Raw genomic sequence first — 11653 nt, forward strand, 5'->3', positions numbered from 1 at the left:
AGCATTTTAATGTTCCTAAACTATTTTCCCCTCTCAAACAGAGCACCCTAGAAAGATGACCTAGAAATGAACATACCAGTGATAAATAAGAGCATGCAATGTGCACTGTATATAAATAAAAACCACTGTCTGGAAATCAAAATAATTATACTCAAGTTCCAACTCATCACCAGTTGTGTGATCTCACACTTATACTTTAAAATGTACATTATTTTTGAGTTAACAGTTCTGTTCCTTACAAATTAGCACTGATATAATCCAAAAAAAGGATATATACAAATAAAAATGTTAAATGCTGCATAAGTTATAGTAATAGAAATAAATCAAAATTTCTAAGTATAATGGAATGATTTAGCAAATTGTAGCAATGCTTTCAAAGGATAATACTAAAAACTGTAACAATAAGACTATGGAGCAAAAAGAAAGCTTATGGAGTTACGCTAAAGAAGATACTTCATGGGAGTTTACTGGCTAAGATATAAAATCAAATACCAATTTTGGCACTTACACTGTTATCTGCCTATCTCAGAAAGTGTTTTTCAGGGCACAGTGTAAAAGTGGTTTGTTTCATCTTCAAATTCCCATAGTCACAGGGTCTACTTAAGTGTTCTTAATACCTTCTTCCTACCATTCTAGTGCGAACTGTAGGGGAGGAGAAAAAAACCCAGATACATAGATCAGTTTCTTTTCTGACAACATCTTATTGTCACCCATTTGCAAAATTATTGGTGTCCTCCTTATTTTCATAGGCAGAAAAAGAGAAATACTTAGAATGGAAACAGCTGGTCCAAGGTTGCTCCAAACATCACTAAAGAGATAAAGCTCTCCCAATAAAAGTCTTGCTACAGTTCAGAAGCAATAAAGAGCAACAGAACTGCCCCAGCTTGCGTTTCATAGTTGAGATCATAAAAGCGAATGGTTAGAAAAGAATTTACCTGAAACCTAAGATCAGATTGCCAACCATACAACCAATTTTCATATGCCAACTCTAGACTTCAAACTGAACCAAAAGTATTTCCTCAAATTATCCTCTGCATCTTTGCATCCTCTACTCTAAACAGACTTTCCAATCCATTCATCCCTTAGCCTATGGTCAGTCACTATGGACAGTTCTCCATACTAACTTGGCTAACTCACCTGTTTGCTGTGGTCTGCAGTCATTCTGGGCTTGGGGTGCAGTAGAAAATGCTAATACGGAATAAGTAACACTGTCAGTCATTTTTACCTAGTATCTTTCACATTCAGTTGAGAGGGTAAAATTACAGATGTGAGAGGAGACAGACGTCAGTGAGGAAACAGCCCAATCTCTAAACTGCTAGCAGGAAACTTGAAGGTTTGTTTTTATAAAAAAAAAAAAAAAGGTCCAGCATGACAAAAACAGAAGTAATTTTTCAGGAAATCATTCAAATTCTAGAGATGCCTGTAGAAATTAATGTTCTAAACTTTGACTTTTTCATGTTTTGTTTATTTTATTTACTTATTTACTTGGCATCACCATACTCTCTAGATGCTTGTTAAGTATATTTTAAGCTGGTTCCCCATCGTTGCACTTAAATTTAGCAATTTCAATTATGGAAACTGAAATAAAAATAAGAACGAATTCCTAGCTGTGAATTTATCTCAAGATCTTGTATTCGCTTCGTTTCCTTTCAAGAAAACAGGTGCATTGCCAAGTGAGGCTGATTTCCTTGTTTCTTGGAGCTCTGGGGTAGTGACATGTGATAGAGAAATGGATGTGGGTTGCAAGTGCCCGGAATCAGGGGAGACGTGGACTACTGCCCAGATACACGTTTTGTGAATACTCTGCACTCCTCGGTTCCCAAAACATTCTCCCAATTGTGCTCTAATCCTTACCCTCCACAGAGTAAGAAATTCCATTAAAATTTCTCTCCTTGTTCTCTTATTTTTATATGCAAAGACAACTATAAAGAGGAACAAATTAAATAAATACATACTAAGGTGTTAGAAATTTACTTCTAATAGGTGAAGTGTTAATAAAAAGTTAAAGGAAGAAGACTAGAAAGGGAATTGAAATTCCAAGAATAGGTAAAGTCACCAAGATAAAATGTACAAAGACAGAAGAGGAGAAAGAGAAGAGAAACAGGGAGAGCATATTAATTAAAAACTAAGAATAGCTCTATTTCCAGCCATGACAGAGTGATACTGGACTTGACCTGCAGCCAAAACACGATGTGTATATATATATATACATGAGGCAACTGTTTTCAGGCCTGGAACAGGCAGCACTGTGATGCTGGAGAGAACATAAGACACAAAGGTAAGCACTGTGACCACCCCGGACCACTTTCTGGCCCAAAGCAGGAAAGTGAATCCTAAACAGAGCTGGAGTCTCATGAAGCTGAGGAGGCACAGATCCAAACTCTGAGCTGCTGACATGCCTGGAATGTGCAGATCAGGGTGACTGACCCGAGAGAGCTGCACAGAGAGAGGTGTCTGGAAGATGCCGTGGGAGCACGGCCTGGGGCCCTGGCTAAGAGCTGGGTGCACGGACAGGCCTGCGGTCCCTGCTGAAGGGGCCTGCCACACCGCCAACAGCTGGAAAGCGAGACCAGCGGTGGTTCAGTGCTGGCCGCTGCAAACAAAGAGCCAAAACCCAGACTGACAGAACCAAAAAAGATCCACAAGTAGTTTAGCTGCTTGTGAGAACACATACTGATGCCCTTAAAAGGAAGACAACACAAACGACGTGTGGTCTATACGTGCGTCGGGGTGGGGGGGAATTTCCCCCCATGCCCCTCTAAAGTTCTTGTGGCTGGACTAATAATAAAATCGACACAAGACAGATTAACGGAAGAAAAAGAAACAAATGTTAATTCATACACATGGAGGCCTCATAGAAATGGGACCTAAGAAGTGGCCAGAGCAAGCAGCTTTTACACTTTCCAAAGAAACAATAACTTTGTGAGGAACTAACGGGACAAAGAAACTCAGGTTTTCGCTGTCCCATCAGTGAAGAATCTAAACAGAGTTTGGGGCTGGGGTAGTAAATTAAAGACGTAACAAGTTTGTTTATACGAGCTTCTGGGCCCCAAATTCCCTGTCTTTGGCGGTGAGGGCGGACTTCTACCTCCAGACACGGGGAGTGCACCTTTTACGTGAGACTCGTTTCCTGCTTCAGGGAGACAGAAAGGAAGATCACATTGCGTTGGCCATTTCTTAAGTAACTTTCAATTAAAATAATCTCTATGCCATTGAGGCATATTTGGGGACAGCCTCCCCTGGGCCCCAACATATACAATGAAATATTATTCAGCTTTGAAAAGGAAGGAGATCCTCTCATGTCCTACAACACAGATAAACCTGGAAGACATTATGCTAAACGAAATAAACCAATCACAAAAAGACAAATACTCCAATGATTCCACTTATATGACACACCTAAAGTGGTCAAATGCATAGAAACAGAAAGTAGACTGCTGGCTGCCAGGAAATGGAGAGAGGGAGAAATGGGGAGTTGTCTGATGATTAAAGAGTTTCAGTTTTGTAAGATGAAAAACTTGTGGAGCTCTGCTGTACAGCGATGTGAATATGCTTGTATTAGTCTGCTCAAGTTGCCATGGCAAAATGCCACGGAACGGGTGGCTTAAACAACAGAAATTTATCTTCTCAGTTCTGGACACTGGAACTCCAAGATTAATGTGCCTGCATAGTTGGTGTCTGGTGGGAACCCCACCTCGGGTTGTAGCAGCCACCTTCTCACTACGGTCCCACGCGGCCTTTCTTCAGTGCATGCCTGACAAAGAGAGCCAGCCAGCTCCCTGGGGCCTCTTCTGAGAAGGACGCTAATCTGATCAGATCAGGACCCCACCAGTATGACCTCATTTAACTTTAATTACTTCCTTAGAGGCCCTTCTCAAAATACAGCCACACTGGAGGTTAGGCCTTCAATACATGAATTTGGGGGTGGAAGGGACACAAAAATCCAGTCCATAACGATACTTAACACTACTGCACTACACTCTTGAAAATGGTTAAGATGGTAAAAAGAAAAAAGAAAGAGAGGAAAGAGAAAGAAAGAGAGAACGAGAAAGAGAAAGAGAGAAAGAGAAAAGAAAGAAAGGAAGGAAGGGAGAGAAAGGAAGGAGGAAGGAAGGAAGGAAGAGAGAAAGGAGGAAAGAGAGAAAGAGAGAGAAAGCAAGCAAGCAAGCAAGCAAAGCAAGGCAACATAGGAACCAGAGCTCCCTGAGGAAATGACTAGTTCGGGGGCCAGAGAAGAAAACACACACGATGGGCCTGAAGCATCTCTCAGTCTTTTACTGTTAGAAAACAAGGGAGTACTCAAAAACAAAAACAACAAAAACGATGAGGGCCTGTCAGAGGGACTCAGGAATCAACCTGGAAAAGCTTCCAATGGCCGAAACGAATCAATTAGAGCAACAAAATAAATTGGATTATATTGTAAGTATTGGATGTATTATATTATAACCTAGGAATTTTTTAAAAATCTATAAATCCATACTGAATTATTTTTATTTATTCTTGAACAAATAAGAATTGCATGTATGTACAAAAGTTTTGATCTAAGTATGCATTGTGAAATGATTACCACAATCAAACTAACATATCCATCACCTCCAGTAGTTACCATTTGTGTGTGTGTGTGTGGTGGTGAACACTTGAAATCTACTCTCTTAGAAGATTTCAAGTACACATTCAATACATTATTGTTAACTATAGTCATCATGCTGTATTTAGGTCTCCAGAACTTACACCTATTCATCTTATAACTGAAATTTTATACCGTTTGATCAGTTATCTCTCCTTTGCCTCCACCCATCAGTCCCTGGTAACCCTTCTACTCTTTGTTACTATGAGTTCAACTTTTTTTAGATTCCAAATAGTGAGATCATGTGAAATTCATCTATCTGCGGGTGGTTTCACTTAATGTCCTCTGGGTTATTGTAAATGGCAGGATTCCCTTCTTTCTTAAGGCTGAATAATCTTCCATTTTATATGTGTGTATGTGTGTGTGTGTGTGTAAACATATATATATAAATCTCACATTTTCTTTATCCATTCATCTATCAACGGATACAAAGGTTGTTTCCATATCACAGTCATTAAGAATAATGCTGCAATGAACACAGCAAGCAGATATCTGTTTGAAGTAGTGAATTTATTTCGTTTGGATATGTACCCAGAAGTGGGATCGCTGGATCATATGGTGGTTCTATCTTTAATTTTTTTAGGGGTTTTCATACTGTTTTCCATAATGACTATACCAATTTACATTTCAATTCATTTTGGTGTTTCCTTTGCTCTGCAGAAATTATTTAATTTGATGTAGCTCCAACTTGTTTATTCTGGCCTTGTTGCCTGTGCTTTTGGTGTACATTCCAAAAACTCATTGCTCATTGATTGCTCAATCACTGACTACTGTCAAGGAGTTTCTCCCCTACGTTTTCTACTGGGAGTTTAATGGTTTCAGGTCTTACTTAATTTTAAATCTTTAATCCATTTTGAGTTGTTTTTGTGCACGGTGTAAGAAAAGGGTCCAATTTCATTCTTTTGCATGTATGTTTATATTTCCCAACATCATTTAGAGACTATCCTTTCCTCATTGTATGTTCTCGATGACTTTATCAGAAATCAGCTGACTATACATATTTGAGGGATGGCATGATGCAGACAAAATGAAACTGGTCTTCCTTCCCTTTTTGGTGGTGATTTTCAAGTTTTTGGCTCCACTGTGTTACTAAGTGGATTCCCAAGATCTCCCAGAGCTATTTTCATTAATAGATAACTGTCTAATTTTTGTTCTTTGTGTGGAGGACAGAGGCTGGAGTCTCCAACTCTGCCATTATGCTGAAGTCACTCCTCTGAATCCATACTGATTTAAATAAATTACTGAATAAAGAAATAAAGGGAGGAGATGTTATAAATTTTCCTTACAGAAAATGGATAGGGGAAAAACAGTAATTTTACAGGGGAGAAACCTGGCAAACGCAAACTCAAACCATGAACAGGATTAGCTGTGTGAACCACCAGTGGCAAGTCTTGTTGATATCATGCATTCCCAGCATGAGGCAATGAGAAAGGCACCTGGCCACAATGGTATATTTCATCAAAAGCCACATCTTCAGTCTAAATATGAAAAATAATCAGATAACTTCGATTTGAGAGATATTCTACTAAATATCTGACCAGTACTCTTCAAATTCATCAAGGTTGTAGAAAGTAAGAAAATACTGAGAAACAATCACAGGCCAGAGAAGACCAAGAAAATGTGAAAACTAAATGCTACCCTGGATTAGATCCTGGGGCAGGGAAAAAAAAATTAGTGGAAAACTGGTGAAATTCAAAGAAAACCTGGAGTTAGTTAATAATAATGTAGCAGTCTTTATTTCTTGGCTTTGACAAATGTACCGTGGTTACTTAAGATGCTGACATTAGGGGGAAAGGGTTAAGGTTATAAAGGAATGCTCTGTGCCATCTTTGAAATTTGCTGAGAATAAATCTTAAATGTTACTACTACCAAAAGGTAACTATGTGAGGTGATGCAGGTGTGCTAACTAATTTCACTGCGGTAACCATTTCACAATACATGCATGTATCAGATCATCACATTGCACACCTACTCAATTCAGCTTCATAGTACAAAAGCAGCCACAGACAAATATAGACAAATAAGTGTCTCTGTGTCCCAATAAAACTTGACTCACAAGAGGGGTGGCAAGTGAACTAATGTCAATTGGTCAAGTGAGCCGGTGGTGTTTCCCCAGTCTCCTGTATGACTGCAGATTTTCTGACCACGTTAATTATGAGAGGGGCATATTGAAATCTCCAACAATAATTGTGGATTTCTCTTTTTCTCTCAGGTTCTGCAGGTGGGTTTATACCTATTGCCTTGCTATTTATTTTCTATGTGTTTAATTTATTCTTTGTTAACTTTTTCCCTATTATCCTGATCATTTTTTTAACCTGAATGTCTTTTATGATTCCATTTTACTTCTTTTATTGGCTTATCAGTTACACCTTTTTCTTTCCTTGTTTCCTCTTTTTCTTTTTCCTCCATTCCTTCTTTCCTCTCTTTTTTTTGATTGCTCTAAGGTCACTATTATATCTTTAATCACATTCTTCCTTCAAATAATATTATAATACTTCATAAATGTCAAATGAACCTTACAACAGTATACTTCCTCTCCCTCTCCCTGGCCATTGTCAACATTTTACTTCTATCTATGTTATAAATTCCACAGTAGATTGTTAATGTTTTCCTTTCAATCATTAATCTTTTAAAGGTATCTTTTCTAAAATCAGAACTTTTTTATATTTATGAACATATTTGTCATTTCTAAAGTTCTTCAGTCTCTTGTATAAAACTAAATTTTTACGTGGTATAATTTTCCTTCTGATAGAAGAACTTCCTTTAATATCTTTCAGTGGTCTGTTTGTAAGGAATTTCTCAGTTTTGTTCATCTGAAAAAAAAAATGTTAGTTTGCCTTCATTTTTTAAAGGTATTTTTTGTATATATGCAATTCTAGGTTGACAGGGTTCTCCACCCCTACAAAAGCACTTGAAAGGTATCTAATTTTGTCCGACTTGCATAGTTTCTGATGTGAAGTATGCCGCTGTGTATTTTTTCCTCACTACTTTTAAGATGTTCTCTTTATCACTGCTTTTCAGCAGCTTGATAATAATGTGTCTTCAAGTTTTTTTCTGCCTGATGTTCATTGAGCATATTTGATTTGTAAATTTATAGCTTCCATAAAATCTTGAAAAATTCCGGCCGATATATTTTCTGCCCTCTTTCTCAAACTTTAATTATAAATATATTAGAATATTTGATATTATACCATAGGTAACTGAAGCTGTGTTTTTTGTTTGCTTGTTTGTTTGTGTGTTTTGTTGGGAAGAGGGTCTTTTTTCCCCATGTGTTTATTTTGGATATTTTCTAATATGTCTCAAGCTAACTAACCTTTCCTTCTGCATCTTCTAATATGCTATTAATTCCATTCAGTATATTTTCATTGCATCATTTCAGATATTGTATTTTTGATTTGTAGAAGCAAATTTGGGTTATTCAAAAAATATCTTGCCCTTTTCTCTTTATCATGTTCAATTTTCCTTGGTCTAATGAATATATGAAGTGTATTTATAATTGCCCTTTTAACATCCTTTCTGCAAGTTCTCTCATCTTTGTCATTTCTAGGTCAGTTCCTAATGGCTGATTTTTCTCCAGGTTATGGGTTATATCTGCCTCCTCTGCATGCTTGGTCACCTTTTGCTGGATGCCAGACATTGTGAATTTCACGCTGTTGGTGCCAGATTGTGTTGTGTGTTTTAAAAAGTGCTTGGCTTTTGTTATTGGACACAGTTAAGTTACTTGGTACCCTTTGAGGCTTACTTTTTGTCAAGAATTAGTAAGCAGAGGAAACTGGGGGGCTCATCTTATTTCCCTTCTCTCAGGAATTACTGTCCTGTGCTGCTTGTTATCCAGTCTCTGAAAACCATCGTTTCATACGTTTCCCAGTTTGCTAGTTGTTTAAGATGAGAGAATAAGTCCAGTCCCAGTTATACCATCATGACCAGAACAAGTCTGAAAAAAGGAGCAACTGCCAAAATAAGATAGCAAGATTACAAGATATAAGTTCAAAATACATAATCAATTGTATTTCTATATACTACTAGCAAATGTTTTGAAAATAAAACTTTCAAAATAATTTCACTTATTAAAGCATCAAAAAATATAAGTACTTGGGAATAAATGTAACAAATGACATGTAAAACCTCTACACTGAAAACTACGAAACATTTCTAAAAGAAACTAGGTAAGACCTAAATAGTTGTATCCTACTCGTGGACTGTAAAATTCAACGTTGTTAAAATGTCAATTTTCCCCAAACATACCTACAGATTTACATTAATCCCAATTACAATTCCAGCAAGATTTTTTTAAATAAAAATTGACAGGTTGAATCTATATACTTATACATATGGAAATGCAAAGGACCTAGAATAGCCAAAACAGTCTTGAAAAGACAAGGAAGATGTATACTACCTTACTTCAAGACTTACAAAACTAAAGGAATCAAGACAGTTTATTGTTAGCATAATAATTAACAAAGAGATCAATGGAACAGAACTAAGGCCAGAAATAGAACCACATCTATATGGTCAGCTGATTTTCAACAAAGCTCCAAAGCAATTTAAGGGAGAAAGAAAAGTCAACAAATGTTACTGGGAGACCACATGAGAAAAAAAACTGACCTCTACCCTACCTCAACCAAACACAAAAATTAATTCAAAATTGATTCCAGACATAAACATAAAAAGCTAAAAGTATAAAGCTTCTTAGAAGAAAACATAGTTACAACCTAAACACCCATCAAAAGAAAAACAGATCAACAAGTTAGGAAATATTCACACAGTATAATGCTATCCCATACCCCCCCAAAAAACCCTGCTACTGATAATATGCAACAACAGAACCTCACAGACATCATACCATTATATTGAGTGAAGGAAACCAAACAGTGTATGATTCAATTTCATATGAAATTCTAGAATAAGCAAAATGAATATATGGTGAACATTTCAGAACAGTAGTTGCCTCTAGGGTGAGAGAAATGACTGGAAAGTGGCATGAGGGAATGTTCTTGTGTGATGAAAATCTGCTAAATCTTTATTAGAGGGTGGTTACAGTTATGATGCATTTGTCAAGATTCACTGAATAGTATACTTAAGAGTTCTGCATTTCATGATTTACACATTTTACCTCAACAACAAAAAATAAAACTTTAAACAAACATTGACCTCTAATTAGCAGGCTTGCTTTAGACCATGGTACAGTTTACCAGTTATAAAAACTACTTGTGTTTTCTCTTGTGTGAACAAACATATAAACATATTAAACCATAACGGTTGTCCACTCTTGGTAAGATATATAGATTTCCTAACTGTCTGCTCAGAGGGACTAAAGCAATGACATACAATAGCAATAAATACAACCTGTAATCAGATCTTGGTTTCTCAATACCCTCTCCACTAAAAGGAACCAGTCCCCCTTGGAGAAATGACTGCTTCTGGGGTAAGAAAAGTACAAGATCCACATGGAACGCCTATGTGCTCAAAAGTAAGGAACTGCCCCAAAAATGACGAGGACACGTCAAAAGGACAAAGAAGCCACCAAGAAGAGGTTCCCACTGACAGTTCAACAGTGACCCAGCTTCTCCAGTAATTTTTCTGTCACCTCATCAGTGGGCTGCATGTTCCTGTGGCAGGAACCACACCCTATCTTCAAAGGTCTGAACCTCTCCCCTGTGGTTGGAAAGGTAGCACTTCCTCTAAGTTTCTAAGTTGCTTCCTTGCTAACTCATCTTCAGCCCTCGAAGCAGCAGCTGCATTTTGTAGTTGCTACTTCTACATAACTTCTGTGTAACTTAGAGTCCTCTCTTAACCCTTTTAGTAATTGATTATTTTTTACTAAAAGGTAATTCTTCATACTGAATTTTTCCTTAAAGTCACACATGTGGTATCTGTCTTCCAGCTGGGTCCCGACAGATACAAGGACACATCACTCCTCTCTTCGTCCCATCAAGAAATGAATCCCTAAATATAACCAAGAGCAGACGTCGGACAAACCCAAAATGAGAGGCAATCTACAAAACAAGTGACCAGTACTTTACAAAATTTCAAGATCAGGTAAGATAAAGAAAAATGACAACTAATTGCAACATGTGACTCTGACTTGACTTCTGTGATTAGCAACAGGAAGTAATTATAAAGTTTACTGAGACCACTGATGAAAATTTGAATATGGACTATAGATTAGATAATGTTGTACCAATGTTAGAGTTGTTAATTTTGATAATTGTACTGTGGTAATGTAAGAATGCCCTTATTCTTAGGAAATACACACCAGTGTACTTAGTGGTAATGGGAAACTTAACTTTTAGATAACTCAAAATTAACATGTGTGTTAGTGTGTGTGTGTAGGAAGGATGGGGGAGAGAGAGAGAGACCAATAAAGCAAATGGGGCAACACTTCTAAACAAGAAAACAATTTACCCTCTGTGTGTGGGAGGAGGGTGTGGATGTGGGCAGTGTGGGGAGCATCCTTGTTAAGGGTGAGGCTAGAGAGGGGCAGAGCAGAAGGCAAAAAATAACTCTTGATTTCAACTTTTGCCCCTGGCGACAACCTTGAGATCACTGACACAGATACCTGCCAGAAGGGGCACTGAAGCCTGAGAGGCAGGGAGTGACCCAGCTCATTTGCAACTGGATGGAAGGGAAGCTCTCCCTCGCTCCCATTCTCACAAAAGACAAGTTTTTCAGCCTACTCAACTGCATTTCTGGACCCTGGGGTTCCCCACCTCCAACACGCACACTTCTCTCCCTCTCCCTCTCTCTCCAGCCCAACACTACTCTAATCAATGACCAGGAAGAAAACTGCTGAAACGTGTTGGTTCAATTCACCAACAAATGAACATCAATTCTAGAATGAAAGCTCATTGTGAAAGGGATTTTTGTCTTTTTTCCCTGATGTATCCCCAAAACCTGTAACAGTAAATATTTGCTCAGTAAATATTTGTTGAATGAATTGTAAAAGCACGTCAACAGAAATGTCTTAAATGCCTAAACCTAATGGCAATCCACACAGCTAAATATTATGCAAACATTCAAAAATTT

At 37.6% G+C, this 11653-nt stretch overlaps 1 protein-coding gene across 3 annotated transcripts in view; it reads right to left on the reverse strand.

The window, feature by feature from the left end:
* Positions 1-1287, reverse strand: part of KLRG1 (killer cell lectin like receptor G1) — a 120735-nt gene extending 119448 nt beyond the window's left edge. The window contains exon 1 of one of the 3 annotated variants that reach the window (XM_032473330.1): positions 1138-1272. In XM_032473330.1, coding sequence (XP_032329221.1) covers positions 1138-1219 — 82 coding nt within the window. In that variant the 5' untranslated portion in view covers positions 1220-1272. Of the gene's footprint in view, positions 1-1137 lie in introns of all 3 variants that reach the window. The other 2 variants (XM_014565513.2, XM_032473331.1) reach the window with 2 other exon arrangements.
* Between the last annotated feature and the right edge of the window lie 10366 nt (positions 1288-11653).

This window comes from Camelus ferus, chromosome 34 (assembly GCF_009834535.1).
Source record: "Camelus ferus isolate YT-003-E chromosome 34, BCGSAC_Cfer_1.0, whole genome shotgun sequence".
Lineage (NCBI taxonomy): Eukaryota > Metazoa > Chordata > Mammalia > Artiodactyla > Camelidae > Camelus > Camelus ferus.